We start from the raw sequence: 18,813 nt of genomic DNA, 5'->3' as shown, positions 1-18,813 counted from the left end.
TGATCCAGCTGACCAGCAGTTTACTGACAGCTCTGCTCCTCCTGTGAGAGCAATAAGTAATTCCAGTGGTAACTTGATGCAAGGAATGGGAAAAGTGAGCACTTCCAAAATTCACAGCAGCAAGTTCCAGTATATCACAGGAACCCAGGTTATCAGCTTATCAGAAACCATGACATATGGGCAGAATTAGGCCATTCGGCCTATTGATTCAGCTCAGCTCCACCACTCCACTTTCAACCTCATTCTTCTGTCTTCTCCCTGTAGCCTTTGTCAATTAAGAACCTATCATCCTTCACTTTAAATATACCCAATAACTTGGCCTTCACAGCTGTCCGTGGCAATGAATTCCACAGATTCACCACCCTCTGGCTAATGAAATTCTTCCTCATCTGTTCTAAAGGAACATCCCTCTATCCTGAGGCTGTTCCTCTGGTCTTAGCCTCCACCATGATTAGAAATATCCTCTCTATATCCATTCTAACTAGGCCTTTCTATATTTCATAGGTTTCAGTGAGATCCCCCCTCATTCTTCTAAATTCCAGCAAGTATAGGCCCAGGGCCATCAAAACACTGCATAGGTAATTTAAAAAACACCACCAGCAGCACAATTTGCTGACAGGTTGGACACAGCATCTGCGACGAGTAATTACCTGCTGAAGAATGTGTGTGACAGCAATCGCAGAGGATACTGGGACTGATTTCACCCCTGTGGAATGCTGCGCTGTCTGTTGCTGTTGACCACTTGATATTAGTGATGTTAGTCCCACTTCACCAGAACCAGCGCCTGAACTGGAGACTACAGGCTTGATGCATTTACCTATGATGTAAAGAATGGAAAGTCAATAACAGAACCAGTAATAAAAAGAAGCCAACAATATGATTCTGAAAACTGCACCAATGTACAGACAAACAGGAAGTGGGGGAAAAAAGTTCAAGAATTTCAAAGAAAATTTATCTAAGTACGTATGTCACCATATACTACTTAGTGAGTCATTCGTCTTTAGTTTTTCACTGACTCCATTGTATTTTTGTGCTACTATGAATGCAAGAAAATTAATCTTAAGATAGTATATAGTGACATATATGTACTTTGATAATAAATTTATTTTGAACTCTAAACAAAGACTGACAAATAACCAATGTGCAAAAGAAGATGAACTGTGCAAATACAAAAATAAAGTGAAAGTAGTAAAACTGAAATGTCTAGTTATTAATCCAAGTGTAAACTTTTTGCTTCATGCAATCCTCCTCACACTTAGTGCTAGCAGGAACATTCTCCCAGGAAACCACATCTGGTACATTTTCTAACTGGGTGATCTTGCTATTAAAGTTGTGAAGCTGTGACATGGTATTTGTCTCTACAATTTTTGCCAAGTGCTAACGTAGAATATACAAAGGGCTATCAATATGGCTCTCCTTCATTATTCAAAAAAAGCATCACTGCACACTGACATGATTTGAGATGTATAGATCTAGTTTAGCTTTATTTGTCACAAGTATATTGAAAAATCAAAACATATAGTGAAAATGTATAGTTTGTATCAATGACCAACACAACCTGAATATGTGCTGGGAGCAGCCTCCAAGTGTCACCATGCTTCCAGTGCTAACGTAACTTTCTTACAGTTTACTAACTCTAATCCATCAGTGTGGGCTCTTGAGAACATCGTTGAAACTTGGAACAAGTTAGCACTCTGTCCAACAGTGGGAGAGTCTAAGACCAGAGGGCTCAGCCTCAGGATAGAGGGGAACATTTCTTTAAAACAGCGATGAGAAGGAATTTCATTACCAAGAGGGTGGTGAATCTGTGGAATTCATTGCTACAGACAGCAATGGAGACCAAGTCATTGAGTATATTTAAAGAAGAGTGTGATACGTTCTTGATTAGTAAGAGCATCAAAGGTTATGAGAAGCCAGAAGAATGAGGTTGAGGGGGAAAATATATCAGGCACGATCAAATGGTGGAGCAGACTTGATGAGCTGAATGGTTTAATTCTGCTCCTATGTCTTACGGTTTTATGGTACATGGGAGGCAACTGAAGCACCCAAAGGAAACTCATATGGTAATGATGACATCTAATTAAAAAACCAAACACCCATTAAAATTTCCAAAAGGACTAAGAAAACAATTCTGGAAAATCTCAGCAGGTATATAACATATGGAAGAAGGGAAAAGAAATTAATATTTCAGAGAGAACACCTTTCATCTAACCCTTTATCTGAAAGAGTTACAAAGGAACCAAAGACCTAGATCTACATGGACTGATCTAATGGAGGGTGGAAATAATGCAGCAGCTCACTGACCATGTATGGATTCTTCATTCAAAAATGTTTAATGTCATTTCATGTACACATTTGCCCGACGCCGGCCCCCTAGGCCTGAGTCGACGTAGTAGTAGTAGTAGTAGTAATAGTAATAACTGGTCTATAATTTCCTTTCTGCTGCCTTCCTCCTTTCTTAAGGAGTGGAGTAGTCATGTACACAAGTGTAAAGGAGAACTGAAATAATTGTTATTCAGGATCCAGTGCAGCACAAGTAAAGCACGAAAGATAAAGAACACAATAATAATTACAAAAGCAATAAATATCAATTCTTAATATAGCTTATATAAACAGATTGACTCTATGTCCATAAGGTGATGCTAGGCTGTATATAATTTGAATGACAGGAAATAATGAAGTAATGGTGGAGTTCTTGGATACAGGACCACTAGAAAATGAGGCAGGAGAAATAATAACAGGGAACAAGGAGTTGGTTGATGAACTAAATAAGTATTTTGCATCAGCCTTCACTGTGGAAGACACCAGCAGTACCCCTGACGTTGTAGTGTGTGAAGGAAGAGAAGTGGGTGTAGTTACTATTACAAGAGAGAAGGTGCTCAAAAAGCTGAAAGACCTAAAGGTACACAAGTTACCCAGACCAGGCGAACTGCGCCCTAGGATTCTGAAAGAGGTAGTGTTACAGATTGTGGTGGCATTAGAAATGATCTCTCAAAAATCACTGGACTCTGGCACGGTGTCAGAGGACTGGAAAATTGCAAATGTCACTCCACTCTTTAAGAAAGGAGGAAGGCAGCAGAAAGGAAGTTATAGACCAGTTAGCCTGACCTCAGTGGCTGGGAAGATGTCCGAGTCAATTGTTAAGGATGAGGTGATGGAGTACTTGGTGACACAGGACAAGATAGTATAAAGTCAGAATGGTTCCATTCAGTGAAAATCCTGCCTGAGGAACCTATTGGAATTCTTTGAGGAGATTACAAGTAGGATAGATAAAGAGGATGCAGTGGATGCTGTATATTTGGACTTTCAGAAGGCCTCTGACAAGGTGCTACACATAAGACTGCTTACCAAGGTAACAGCCCATGGTATTACAGGAAAGTTACTAACATGGTTAGAGCATTGGCTGATTGGTAGGAAGCAGCAAGTGGGAATAAAAGGATCCTTTTCTGGTTGGCTGCCAGTGACTAGTGGTGTTCCACAGGGGTTGGTGTTGGGACTGCTTCTTTTTATGCTATATATAAATGATTTAAATAATGGAATAGATGGCTTTGTTGCCAAGTTTACAGATAATACAATGATTCGTGGAGGGGCAGGAAGTGTTGAGGAAACAGGTCGGATGCAAAAGGACTTAGCTGGATTAAGAGAATGGGCAAGAAAGTGGCAATGAAACGCTATTTTGGAAAATGCATAGTCATGCACTATGTTAGTAGAAATAAATGTGCAGACAATTTTCTAAATGGGAAGAAAATCTAATAATCTGGGATGCAAAGGGACTTAGGAGTCCTTGTGCAAACCAGCCTAAAGGTTAACTTCCAGGTTGAGTTGGTGGTGAGGAAGGCAAATGTAATGCTAGCATTTATTTCAAGAGGTCTAGAGTACAAGAGCAGGGATGTGATGCTGATGCTTTATAAGGCACTGGTGTGGCCTCACCTTGAGTACTGTGAACAGTTTTGAGCTCATCCAATAAAAGATGTGTTGGCATTGTAAAGGATTCAGAGGAGATTCACAAGGATGATTCCAGGAATAAAATCATATGAGAGACGTTTGATGGCCCTGGGTCTGTACTCACTGGAACGCAGAAGGATGAAGAAGGATCTCACTGAAACCTTTCAAATGTTGAAAGGCCTAGACAAATTAGATGTGGAAAGGATGTTTCCCATGATGGGGAAGTCTAAGACAAAGGGCACAGCCTGAGAATGGGGAGGTGGGGGGGCGTCCAGTTTAAAAAGAGATATGGAGAAATTTCTTTAGCCAGAGGGTGGTGAATTTGTGAAATTTGTTAACGCAGGCAGCTGTGGAAGCCAGGTCATTGGGTATATTTAAGGCAGAGTTTGATAGGTTTTTCATTGGACATGGCGTCAAAGGTTACAGGGAGAAGGGCTGAGGAGGGGAAGAAAGGATCAGCCATGATTGAATGGTGGAGCAGACTCGATGGGCCAAACGGCCTATTTCTGCTCCTATGTCTTATGGTCTAAAGCCCTCCCCAACACCCAGGTCATACTCTCATCTTGCTGCTGTCCTCAGGAAGGTTCAGGTGCTTCAGGACCCACAACACCAGGTTCAAGAACATTTATCACCCCTCAACCATCAGGCTCTTGAACCAGAGAGGATCACTTCACTTAACTTCACCTGCCTCACCACTGAACCATTCCCATAACCTGTGGACGTACTTTCAAGGGCTCTTCATTTCATATTCTTGATACTTCTTGCTTATTTATAATTATTATTACTTTTTTTTCTTTTTGTATTTGCACAGTTTGACGTCTTTTATATAGTGATTGTTTGTCCGTCTTGTTTGGACAGTCTGTCCTTGATTCTACTGTGTTCTTGTATTGACTGTGAATGTCTGTAAGGGTTGTGTACTGTGATATATATGCACTTTGATAATATATTTACTTTGAACTTTGAAGAAACCACCCCTTAATTAAATTGTTTTTCCATTTCTTTCTTATTAATTTTTCTTTAGTCTATAAGTGAATAAATCAGTGCAGGCACAAAGTTCACTTTCAAAGTGTTTCTACTGGTGAGATCTAAATTGTCTTGGATCCCAATCCCAATTACAAAAAGATTAGATATGATCCTTCAAGTTCTTATTTTCTGTATATTGGGAGGCACTTTTACGTCGAAAGCAATGTATTTCACTGATTGTTTTGATGTACCTGTGACAAATAAAACTAATATTTTAACGTTGCAGAGTTTGATTTTTGATCTTAAATAGTTTGCTAGTTTCTTGGTTTAATGAAAACAGGCAGCGCCAAAAGGACTGTGCAACAAAAATTATAACCATCCGTTGATAGCGAGTGAAAGTTCAACATGAAGTGTGTTGAATGGTGTGCCAATTTTCTTCTGCCTACCAACTTAAAATTCTAGTCAATGCACAAAAGGAATTACACTAATAATCCCAACGCATTAGAATTTCTGCATTTGCTGGAGGAGCAATTTTCCTGTCCCATACAGAAAATTTCCTGATTTCATCTTTGACAACTAGATCAGAAACATTTAATGTTGCTATTTGGTAACTTCTCAAAGTGACTGGAAAAATGATATACTATAGCTTGATTCATACCAAATTATGCCTGAGGTTATATGCTAAAAAAAATCATCCCATCATAAAAACTATCCTTCCTTGTTTGCTTCCTACATTTTTATGCATTTGGCATTCATCTGCTTCAGACTTTTACCTGAACTGATTCCACAATCCAGGGGTTCACTCTCAAGGATTCTACAAATCATGAGTTTTCATTATTTACCCATTTATTACTATTAGGTTTTTTTTGCTGTTGTGTGCGTGCGTGTTTCTCTAACACTGGTCCCTTTTTCCTACACTCAGTGCTTCTCCTAAACCATTTTGAAATAATGGCCTGTCCATTTCAAGTCCTGGCCAATGTGAATTAAGATTTAGTTAATTGAAGTATTAAAAAATATGGTAAGCAATTTGTCCAAGTTTACTCACCAAAGACCATTTTCCCAAGAGAAGGTACATACAGACAGATACAAAAATAAAAGTTGCTGGTGAACGCAGCAGGCCAGGCGGCATCTCTAGGAAGAGGTGCAGTCGACGTTTCAGGCCGAGACCCTTCGTCAGGACTAACTGAAGGAAGAGTGAGTCCTGACGAAGGGTCTCGGCCTGAAACGTCGACTGCACCTCTTCCTAGAGATGCCGCCTGGCCTGCTGCGTTCACCAGCAACTTTTATGTGTGTTGCTTGTATTTCCAGCATCTGCAGAATTCCTGTTGTTTACAGACAGATACAGAAGTTTGGAGGCAGTAGGATAAACAAAAATGGGATTAATTGAAAGATACTGAATTTGCTTTTATTTTTATTGGACAATAGGGTGTCAATAGGGTAAACACAAGCAGGCTTTGTCCGCTGAGGTTGGGTGAGACTACAACTAGAGGTTATGGGCAAAAGGTGAAATGTTTAAGGGGAACATGAAGGGGAACTTCTTCACTCAGAGGGTGGTGAGTGCGTGGAATGAGCTGCCAGTGGAAGTAGTGGACATGGGTTTGATTTCAACATTTAAGAGAAATTTGGACAGGTATATGGTTGGGAGGGGTATGGAGGACTATGGTCTGGGCGCAGGTTGACTGGAGTAAGCAAATTAACAGTTTGGCATGGACTAGATGGGCCGCGTGACCAGATTCTATGTACTGTTCTATGACTCTGTGATGATGAAACAAACAAGCTGTTTGGGATTTTTTTTTTACCTTGGGATGGTGTAGAATGTACTTTTGCATAGAACTTAAGGCTAATGATCATTGCCGAGAATAAAAATATTTTGAATCGGTGTGCCACCAGTAGATAAAGGGTTAAGAATTCAGTCTGATTATTGCTCATAAAGAATGCTCCTTTGGTAAAAATCTAGAGGATGCAGTGCTGTAATATTTCAGGACAGACAAGGGAGGTGAGTTGACAATAACATCACAGACTATGGTGCCAAATCAATGAAATTAGAGTCATTTTTCAACAAATGCCAACTTAATCTTTTTTCCACTCACGTTCCATCCAACAGTAGTTCTCATGACATCGGACCACAAGACCCTACAGAGGATAGTAAAAACTGTCTAGGGCAGGGGTTCTCAACCAGGGGTCCACAGACCCCTCGGTTAATATTACAGGTCCATGGCATAAAAAAGGTTAGGAACCCCTGGCCTAGAGGATCACCAGGATGTCCCTTCTGCCCTATTTATGACATTTACTGGGAGCATTGCAGACGAAAGGTCCAAAGCATTGTTGAGGATCCCTACCACCCATCCCACAATCTCTTTGACCCACTACTGTCAGAAAGGAGGTACAGAAGCATCAGGCCTAGGTCTGCCAGACTGGGTAACAGCTTCTTCCCTCAGGTTGTGAGACCATTGAATACCTTGCTACCACCGAGGTCTCGTCAGTAGGACAGAGATCCGTTTATCAGTGCTGCACTCTACATCCATTATGAATTGTATTGCATTAACTTATTTATGGTACTATTTTGTTTTATGTGCTGTGTGTGATACATATTTTGTGGTCTGGAAGAATGTTGTTTGTTTGATTGTATATATATGTAGTTAAATGACAATGAACTTGAACTTGATGAAATCATTGGTACAAGCTGATATACAAGGTCTCAGCTTACCTTGAAGCATTTATTAGTAATTTTAAGAATTTAGTGTTGTTGAAGATTTCACACCTGAATCCAATTCGATTACAGAGTGTAGGATGTACGGCCCCAAACTTCTTGGCAGATGACAAGTAAAGGAAATCCCTGGCTGGCTTCTTCTTAACAAAAGGGTTTTATGTTTCATCAAAGCTTTATTAGACACACTCCCTCAAAAGGAACCAAAAGGAAGCATAAGTGGGTTAACACTAGATCAGCAAGAGCTTTCTGAATCTCTACTGCGGCTGCATTATAAACTGGCACTGCATCATCTTACAAAGTTTCTAAGCTACTCAAGTTGTGACCTTCTGGTGAGAAGCTACAAAAGTGACTGAAAGAGAGTACTTCTGTTTGGTCTGTGGTCCCTCTATAAAAGCCAGACAAATAAATAATGATATCTTGAACTCTTAGCTTAAATTCCACGACAGTTTTTTCAAACTCGAGTTTCAGTAAACACTTGCCAGAGCTGAAGTACTCAGAAGCCAGCTCCGAGTCCAAAGCAGTGATGGCTGGGCTTTCTGGAGACTGCCTCTTCTCCTGTGTCATCTGTATTGGGACTGCCATCTGACTGAGGTCAATAGTTGGTTGTCGTGGTTTAGACTCCAGCTTTTCTTTTCCTAAAGCAAATAACAAAACAAAAATTCTGTCACCCAACTCCATTTCTCATCAAGCCCAATTCAAACAAACAGCATGGAAGCAACATGCCTAATTGTCTAATCTCTTCAGTTGGAGTCACTTGGGTAACAATCACCAGCAGGAATTCTTGCCGATTCTTTGAACCTTACAAGATAACCTTAATCACCATAGACCAATGATTGGTAGGGATTACTAGATACTGTTAACACCAATTCCTGCTGGGCTGTACATGTATGAGAGTTCATATGTTCACAATGTTCTGCAAGTGGAGAGAGTGAGCAGCTTCAAGTTCCTAGGTTTCAAGCTCTCTGACGATCTAACCTGGTCCCAACATATTGATGTAGTTATAAGGAACCGGCAGAGGTTATAGTAGACACGTTGGTAATCATTTATCAAAACTCTCTAGACTCTAGGCAGGTCCCGGCTGACTGGAAGATAGCAAATGTCATGTCACTTTTTTAAAAAAGGATGTAGGCAAAAGACAGGCAACTATAGGCCAGTTAGCTTAACGTCTGTGGTGGGGAAAATGCTTGAAGCTGTCATTAAAGAACAAATAGCGAAACATTTAGAAAGGAGTGGTTCCGTTAGACAGATGCAGCGTGGATTCAGAAATGGCAGGTCCTGTTTGACAAACTTACTGGAGTTCTTTGAGGACATAATGAGTGCAGTGGATAGAGGGGAATAGGTGGATGTTGTATACTTGGATTTCCAGAAGGCCTTCGATAAGGATAAGCACAAGAGACTTATAAATAAGATACGGATACATGGAGTTGGAGGAAGTGTATTGGCGTGGATAGTGGATTGGTTAATCGATAGAAGGCAGAGAGTTGGTATAAATGGGCGTTTTTCCAGTTGGCAGTCAGTGGTGAGTGGGGTGCCGAGGGGTTGGTGCTGGGCCCACAGCTGTTTACCATTTACATTGATGATTTGGAAGAGGGGACTGTGTGTAGCGTAGCAAAATTTGCTGATGATACTAAACTGAGTGGAAAAGTAAATTGTACAGAGGATGTGGAGAGTCTGCAGAGGGATATAGATAGGTTAAGTGAGTGGGCCAAGGTCTGGCAGATGGAATACAAGGTTGGTAAATGCAAGATCATCCACTTTGGAAGGAATAAAAGAAGAGCAGATTATTATTTAAATGGTGAAAGATTGCAGCATGCTGTTGTGCAGAGGGACTTGGGAGTGCTTGTGCATGAATCGCAAAAAGTTGGCTTGCAGGTACAACAGGCTATTAAGAAGGCAAACGGAATTTTGGCCTTCATTGCTAGAGGGATTGAATTCAAGAGCAGGGAGGTCATGCTGCAACTATACAGGGTACTGGTGAGGCCGCACCTACAGTACTGTGTGCATTTCTGGTCTCTATACTTGAGGAAGGATATAATGGCTTTGGAGGCAGTGCAGAGGAGGTTCACTAGGTTGATTCCAGGGATGAAGGGGTTAACCTACGAGGAGAGATTGAGTCACCAGGGACTATACTCTCTGGAGTTCAGAAGAATGAGAGGGGATCTTATAGAAACATACAAAATTTTGAAAGGGATAGATAAGATAGTAGGAAAGTTGTTTCCATTGGTAGGTGAGACTAGAACTAGGGGACATTGCCTCAAGATTTAGGGGAGCAGATTTAGGACGGAAATGAGGAAAAATTGTTTTTCCCAGAGTGGTGAATCTGTGGAATTCTCTGCCCAGGGAAGCAGTTGAGGCTTCCCCACTAAATATATTTAAGAAACAGTTAGATAGGTTTTTACATAGTAAGGGAATTAAGGGTTATGGGGAAAAGGCAGGTAAATGGAGCTGAGTTTAGGGACAGATCAGCCATGATCTTATTGAATGGCGGGGCAGGCTCGATGGACCGGATGCCCTACTCCTGCTCCTATTTCTTATGTTCTTATGTTCTAAAACAGGCAAGACAGCAGCTATACTTTATTAGTTTGAAGAGATTTGGCATGTCAACAAATATACTCAAAAACTTCTTTAGTTGTACCATGGACAGCATTCTGACAGGCTGCATCACTGTCTGGTATGGAGCGGCTACCGTACAAGACCGAAAGAAGCTGCAGAAGGTTGTAAATCTAGTCAGCTCCATCTTGGGTACTAGCCTACAAAGTACCCAGGATATCTTTAGGGAGCGGTGTCTCAGAAAGGCAGCATCCGTTATTAAGGACCTCCAGCACCCAAGGCATGCCCTTTTCTCACCGTTACCATCAGGTAGGAGGTACAGAAGCTTGAAGGCACACACTCAGTGATTCAGGAACAGCTTCTTCCCCTCAGCCAACAATTCCTAAATGAACATTGAATCTTCGGACACTACCTCACTTTTTGTAAAATATACATTATTTCTGTTTTTGTACTTTTTTTAAAAACCTATTCAATATACCCAATTGATTTACTTGTTTATTATTATTATATATTTTTTTTAATTATTTTTTTCTCTGCTAGATTATGTATTGCATTGAATTGCTGCTGCAAAGTTAACAAATTTCACGTCACATGCCGGTGATAATAAACCTGATTCTGATTCTGAAGTATAAGAGTGATCAATATGACCAAGCGGCAGCAATGTATATTATATTGCATGTACACTGGACAGCTCAGAATAACACACACAAAATGGTGGATGAACTCAGCATATTAGGGACGTTTATAGAGAGAGGCATAAACAGTCAACTTTGAGGGCCCAAACCCTTCTGGGAAAAAAGGGTGAGAAGGTGGGGTGAGGGAAAAGAGTACAAGCTGGCAGGTGATAGGTGAGACCAATTGAGGGGAAAGGAACGTGGATGGATGGGGAGGGGGATGAAGTAAGAAGCTGGAAAGTGAAAGGTGGAAGAGGTAAAGGGCTGAAGAGGAGGAATCTGATAGGAGAGACAGTGAACCATGGGAGAAAGGGAAAGAGGTGGGGCACCAGAGGGAGGTGATGGGCAGGTGACAGGGGAACCAGAATGGGGAATGGAAAGGCGGGGGGGGAGGGTGCAGAAATTACTAGAAGTTAGAGAAATTGATGTTCGTACCTTCAGATTGACAGCTACCCAAATGGAATATGAGGTGTTGCTCCTCCAACCCCAGCGTGGCCTCATCATGGCAGTAGAGGAAGCCATGGTCAGACATGTCAGAATGGGCATGGAAAGTTGCATTGAGAAGGGCAGCCACTGGGAAATCCTGCCTTTTTTGGTGGGCAGAATGAAGGTGCAGTTCAGGGTAATGTGTAGATGTTATGGAAGGGACATACAAGCCATTGAAATTTTAGAGCAGAGATTTGGCACAAAGACACCAAGTATAGGAAACTTTAAACAACTGAGGTAACATATAAATTAGGAGTAGATCATTCAGCCCCTCAAAAAATGCTTTACCATTTATTAAGATAATGTCTGATCTGACGATCATTTCATTTTCCGTTCATTGCCAGTAACCTTTTACCATGTTTCTCATCAAGACCATCTAAATCTGCTTTAAAATATTCAAAGATATTGTTTCAACCATCCCTCAAGAATAAGAGCTCCAACAACTGAGAACTTTGGAAGAAACTCTACCTGGTCCCCTTATTTCCTAACAATGTCTCTTGTCACTGGAACATCGTTCACTGAATTAGAGAAAGTTAATAGAAGATATGATAAAAGGCTTCACATTAGAATTATTTAAGGTGAATTGTGAGAATATTGTTTACTCTGTCAAAGGAATCTGTGACAAGCTTTAATTTTCATGCATCAGCATTTGTATTTGCCAACTATTTTTCCCTATAATCTATTCTGCACCCCCCCCCACCCCCACATTCCTGCCTAGGCTCCTTACACTTTACCACTCACTTACATACCAATATACAGTAGCCAGCTGACCTAGCAAACAGCACATCTTTGGGATGTGGAGAGAAACCAGAACATCTAGAAGAATCCCATGTAGTCAAAGGGAGACATACAAATTCCAGAGGCCAGGATCAAATCTGGGTCACTGGGGTCATGAGACAAGAGTTCTGCTAGCTTTGCCACAGTGCCACACATTTTTCATTATAAATGAGTCACAAATGCCTATTTCCCACACCTCCCCTATAAGATTAGCCACAGCCTACTTCACCTCCCCAGCTGTAGCCATTATTATTTTGCTACCTTCTCCTATTATTGCTTAATAGTCTACCATTGCTCCTAGTTTATATGATGTTCAAGCAAAACAATATGTGGAGTGAAGAAATTCTGGTGCATCACACTGAACAGAGATGCATTTTTTTTAGTTTACAATTGTACCTGACTGCAGTTAACTGTCAATATAGTGACATTTATGGACAACTCTGTCCAGACTCAGAGAAATAATCAATTTCTCTCAATCATTAACATGTGCACCAAGGGGAAATCGAATGCAACCAAGATCTGATAACAAAGTACAGCATGCCACACCTTCAGAATGGAAGTGGAAGAACACCAAGAAAATATTGCTTAACCTGCAATTTTCCTTGGGAATTTACACAGTAATGGGCAAAGGAAAGAAGTAACAAGATACAACAATCCACAGATTTATATTCTTTTGTCAAGTGTCAAACAGGGCTGAAAAGATAAACATAAGTTCAACCCTCATGATCAGAGAAGTATGGACCAGTACAGCTCTTTAAGATACAATCCATGATTTTAAAATTAGATGACAAAAACAAATGGGAAGTTTCAATAATGGGGAGTGGCGATAATGGAGACCTGGGAACTATGAACTGTTGAGTAATATAGAGTCAAGCTGGACAGGATAACTACTGCAGCAGTCCAAGATCAACAGCAGGAAATCTGAAGTAGTTTGTCACAGTGATAGAATGATGCTGTGTACTTCATTCTCCAGGTGCAGAAGCTAAAACCTGGACTGTTGCAGGGAGAGTCAGCAAAACTGCCAGCCGTCTTCAATCATTGTGCCAATTCCTTCAGCTTTACAGATCAATAGAAACAACAGTAAAAATATTTAATATCAAGATGCAAACCTGTCTGTTGGAGCTCTAGCAGTGCTTTAATAGTGGAAGTGGCTGACTGCGATTCCCCAGAGACATCCTGGTAAATGATGGTGGGGCTGGTGTCCATGGAAACTTCATGTTCTGTCCAGTCCTGATTTCTTGATGAAATGACATGAACCACTTGCTGAGAGTCTGTAAAGGAACTCAAAGTTTATTAAAGTGGCAGAAACTCAATTTAAATTTTTGCTTTGCGAGGCAATCAACAATCCATGTGGTTAATTCTACAGCTGATTGTCAAATGTTTTCTCCCTCATTTCAAACCTTTAAAGCCCACTTGATAACAGGTGCACATTTCACTCATATAGACCAGAAGATTGCAGGCTATGGTTAGTTAACTGATCTCATTTGAGGTATGTTCAGCACTCTACAGCTTAGTGAATTCATAATTCCCCTCCATTGATACAGATGGAAAGTGTCAGTGAGTGGATGCTGACCCAACGGGATGATTAAACATTGCCCAAATCGCTCACCATTTTAGCGCAACAAGAGATTGTTTGAGGCACCTAGCATCTTTGTTAGCAATATTCTTTCCATGAATCAACACTCTTAAGTGAAGTAAAAATCTCTGTATTTACCCACTGTGTTGAAGTAACTTTGCAAAAGTTGCTAGACCTGCACAGAGCTGTCCAATAAATTGATCCAGAGAGACAAGGTGGAACTGCAGTAATCTAAATGGTAGAACATCATTAAGAACCCCCCATCACCCAAAAAAAAATGCTCTCTTCTTATTACTGCCATCATGGAGGAGCCTGAAAACACACTCAACATTTTAGAAACAGCTTCTTCCCCTCTACCGTGAGATTTCTGAACGAACAATGAACCAACCTATGAATACTACCTCACCGTTTTTGCACTACTTATTCAATTTAAATATATATTTTCTATTGTAATTTATATTTTTTATGTATTGCACTGTACTATTGCCACAAAACCACATATTTCAGGACGTAAGTCAGTGATATTAAACCTAATTCTGATTGAGGTAAAAGCAGATTCTAAGAAGAGTACACAAGAGACTGAAGATGCTGGAAATCTCGAGCAACTCACAAAGCACTGGAGGAACTCAGTAGGTCAGGCATCATCTATAGAGGGAGATCAAAATTCAATGAAGAATGTTGATTTAAATGGACATTTCCCTCTATAGATGCTGTCTGACCCACTGAGGTACTCCAGTGGTTCGTGTGTTGGCTCAAGGGCAACATTTTAACCAACACTAACTGCATAGAACAAGACAGGTGAAACATTAAAATTACCAATTGTTTATTTTACAGTATAACTTTAACAAAAGAAAATATAGCATTCCTACCGCCATTCTAAGTCTCCACACCCACCAACATAGTTGACATCTAATGGCTTTCCTTCCTCCACCACTCCAAAAAAGTTACAGTAAGACAGTCAGTTCTGGGATTAATCTTGCCGATAAACATCAACATCCCACAAAGCAAAATGCGACAATAATGGATCACTGCACAGAAACTGGAGAATGCCAACTCGTCCCTTCTGTACATCCACCATTCATACAAACAGCCCGACTCCACTTAACACAATTAACAAATGGTCCCTCATTTTACTCCCAAAGGGCCCCACTCCAGTTTTAAGATCACAAATACTTCTTCCTGCCAAAAAAGTTCCTTAATATTTCAAGCAATTATAACATTTTAAACACACCAGATAGATTATGATTCCATCTTTCAACCTGAAGACTACAAATGGCAAGTTTATGGAATGTGCCCCTAAATATCCTTTGAATGCTGTTGTATTATATTGATGAACACATATTATATTTGATTCCAGAGCAATGCACCTTTGCTCATTCAAGTTGCTAAAGTGATGCAGTAGTCCACATGGAGTCTAACAAAGGCTTTCCGCAATTGTACTAAACACAAGAGATTCGGCAGATGCCGGAAATCTAGAGCAGCACATGCAAAATGCTGGAGAAACTCCTGACGAAGGGTCTCGACCCGAAACATTGTGTGTTTATTCCTTTCCATAGATGCCGCCTGGTTTGCTGAGCTCCCCCATGACTGAACTACCTTGTATTCCAGTCTCATGGTGACAGATGAGGATAAAAATTGTCCTTTCCTTACACTAGGTACAGCCGCACCCTATTCTCTGCTTCCAAATATCAACTTCAATGAAACTAAATTTTGAAACAGATCTGATACCCCTGATATAATGTTGTATGTTAACCGTAAATGATTAAGTATTTTCACCCCCTTGTATTTACCCGGTTCCTGATTACTCTTTGACATCTAACAAGGTTAATGTAGTTTTTATGCTCTCCTATAAGGATCAAGGATCAACTTTATTCACCATATACAGTACTGCGCAGAAGTCTTATGTATAGCAAGTGTGCCTAAGACTTTTACACAATACTTTAGTAATTTCATGTATTGCACTGTACTGCTGCCAAAAAAAAACATGACAGATGTGAGTGACGATAAACCTAATTCTGTTATGGGTCCTTATTGTGTATTAGTGTGGGAAGCAGCAGGGAGAGGGGAATCATGGATGGGAAAAGGGATTGCGGAGGGAGCGGGAAGCACTAGAGAGATATTCTGTAATAATCAATAGACCAATTGCTTGGAATCAAATTACCTTGCCTGGTGTCTTGGAGCTGGATGGCTCAGCACCCATGCCACCCCCACCCCCACTGGTACTTCTTCTCTGCCACCTACACACACCCATCCTGCAGTGCTGCACCCTCGCCATTCCCAATATCCTTAGCTCCCTTCAGATTTACAAATTTCCTCTCCATTCCACGTTGACAATACAGTATTCTGTAAAAGTCCAAGGCACCCAAACAATATACATGTGCCCAAGAATTTTGCACAGTACTGTACTTGTATTAGGAATTTGCTGAGGTATGTTCGCATGAACAAAAAAAGCATTCTCACTCATAAAGAATTATATAAAGTTGGAGTTTAAAGTACAGATTAAATGTGCATAAATACCAGCATTTATTTACAATGAAACTAGCATTATAAAAAATTGTTTAAAGTGTTTACAATGCAGTGACTAGAGCAATAGATAGAGGAGGGTTGGGTTGGGGAGCGGGGAGAGGCTAACTAGAATGGTTATAAGATGGTTAATATACCAACATTAAAGCTACAATTTAGGGAACTATCAAAGCACTTTGTTCCAGTATCCATTTTCTATAGTTTCCAAAATAGGCTTAATTTTGTTTGCTGCTCAAATATGCAGCATTTCTTCTAACACATTAACTGTCTGGTACAATTAATCCAGCTTTTACTGTAGAAAGGACCTGAAAGGCATTTGTATTTGTACATGTAAACAGTGACTAATATTTACACAGCAAGGGGACAAAAACTGCAAATTTATCTGTCATTCTCTATTTGTGATAGAGAATGGATTAGTAAATACATCTGTGCAGAAGGCAGGAGTACCAGGCTCCCCAGGATGCCTTGAACATTCTAGTATGATATGGCATACCAACCAGGAGTCAAAAAGGTTGAGAAGAAATCTGGCTGTAGTTTGGCTTGATCTGGCAAATGCATATGGTTCTGTTCCCCATGTCCTGATTGAGTTTGCGATGGAATTCCTATGGATTCCTGCTAAGGTGAGGAACTTTGTTATGCAGTACTACAACGATTTCCGGATGAGGTTTTCCACTCAGCAGTTTACAACTAGGTGGCAGAGCTTGGACGTTGGAATCCCAATGGGATGTGCGATTTCACCCATCCTTTTTGTGTTAGCCATGGAGGTCATTGTGAGGGCTGCAGAATCAGTGGGACCAGGTGTTGCACTTGATAACGGAAGGGAGTTACCACCAATACGAGCGTTCATGAACGATCTCACCCTTTTGGATCCCAGCACAGAGGCAGTGGAAAATGTACTATCTAGACTCAAGGAGCTAATGGATTGGGGAAGAATGAAGTTCAAGACCAAGAAGTCAAGGAGCCTTGTTCTTAGGAGAGGAAAGCTGGTTGACTTTCATTTCACCCTTTGTGGAGAGGAGATTCCATCCATTCAGGACCAACCAGTTAAGAGCCTCGGGTGATGGTATACAGAGGAGCTGAGAGACACCAAGAGGATACAAGAGACAGGAGCACAGTTCAGCAGAAGTCTGATGTCTGTTGACAAGTGTGGCTTGCCTGGCAAGTTGAAGTTGTGGTGCTTGCAGTACGGACTGATGCCACGGATAATGTGGCCACTAACCGTCTATGAAGTGGCAATGTCCCATGTTGAGGCAATGGAACGGAAGATCAACAAGTATGTGAAGAAGTGGCTTGGAGTACCAAGCAGCCTCACCAATGTTACAATCCACAGTAGCCAGACAAAGCTTACCATCCCAGTGCAATCCCTTGTTGAGGAGGTCAAGGTAGCCAAGGTAAGATCATTCTTGATGCTTCGAGACTCAAAAGACCCTGTCATCAAGAACACCCAGCCAAATGTGAGATCAGGCAGGAAGTGGTCAGCCTGTGTAGCAGTTGATGAGGCAGAGTCTAGACTGAAGCACAAGGAGACGGTTGGGGCTATCCAGCTAGGTCGCCAGGGACTTGGATGGACAACCCACAAGTGGTGGTCATCTTCTACAGGCAAGGAGCACCATGAGCTTGTAACACAAGAAATACGAGAGGTAGAAGAGGAGAAGAGGTTAGCTAAAACAGCTGGCCTGGCCAAACAAGGGGCTTGGACCCGATGGGAAAGTGTTGAACAACGACATCTATCTTGGAATGTTCTGTGGCAGATGGAACCGCTCCGCATTTCTTTTCTATGCAGAGCAGCGTACGATCTGCTCCCAACACTTGCCAACCTCAGCACCTGGTATGAAGATACGACAGACAGGTGTGCTGCTTGTGGTAAGAAGGGAACACTTCAACATATTTTGAGTGCATGCAGAGTCAATCTTTCCAGCGGCATGTACACTTGGAGACATAACAACGTTCTCAAAGTTGTAACAGAAGCGGTTGAGCAGAAAGTACTGCAGCACAACTTACCTCATGCCCCATGTTGCACAGAACATCACATATCATTTGTGAAAGAAGGCTCCAAGTCAAGGGTGTACAGCACAGGCTCACGATCAAGCATACTTTCTTCAGCCAATGATTGGTGTGTCAAGGCTGACCTGGATGGGAAAGGCAGTTTCCTGGAGCAAATAGCTTTCACAACATTGCATCCAGATATAATCATATGGTCTGACACCACCAGAGAGATTGGGGAACTCACAGTCCCCTGGGAAGACAACATCAATGAAGCCCATGAGCGCAAGTTAACCAAGTATGCAGAGTTAAGATCAGAGTGCAGAGACAGAGGGTGGAAGGCCTCATGCTATCCACCCGAAGTAGGCTGCCACGGGTATGTTGTGTTCACTCTCCAGAAGCGGCTGCGTGACCTTGGCTTCACTAGAAGAGAGATCAAGTCAACCAGCAGGGCTGTAGCTGAGGCAGCAGAGAAAGGATCGGCATGGGTGTGGACCAAGTATGTCCAGAGGGGCAGACAGTCAGACAGTGTATACATATCTTGCAAACCCTTCAGTAGTTGCATAGACACCTGAAGAGCAGACTACCTGTTGGATGGAAGTGACTGATAGAGGCAGATGCCAAGT

General features: G+C 41.3%; 1 protein-coding gene across 4 annotated transcripts in view; it reads right to left on the bottom strand.

Annotated features, from left to right (window-relative positions):
* Positions 1 to 18,813, bottom strand: part of emsy (EMSY transcriptional repressor, BRCA2 interacting) — an 89,072-nt gene that overhangs the window by 19,575 nt on the left and 50,684 nt on the right. For all 4 annotated transcript variants that reach the window (XM_072262592.1, XM_072262590.1, XM_072262591.1 and 1 more), the window contains 3 exons: positions 13,215 to 13,376; positions 8,098 to 8,253; positions 651 to 817 (listed from right to left, as the gene is read on the bottom strand). In XM_072262592.1, the coding sequence (XP_072118693.1) occupies positions 651 to 817; positions 8,098 to 8,253; positions 13,215 to 13,376 (485 nt within the window). The remainder of the gene's footprint in view (positions 1 to 650; positions 818 to 8,097; positions 8,254 to 13,214; positions 13,377 to 18,813) is intronic.

Source organism: Mobula birostris, chromosome 7, assembly GCF_030028105.1.
Source record: "Mobula birostris isolate sMobBir1 chromosome 7, sMobBir1.hap1, whole genome shotgun sequence".
NCBI lineage: Eukaryota > Metazoa > Chordata > Chondrichthyes > Myliobatiformes > Myliobatidae > Mobula > Mobula birostris.
This window is presented reverse-complemented; position numbering and strand designations above follow the sequence as displayed.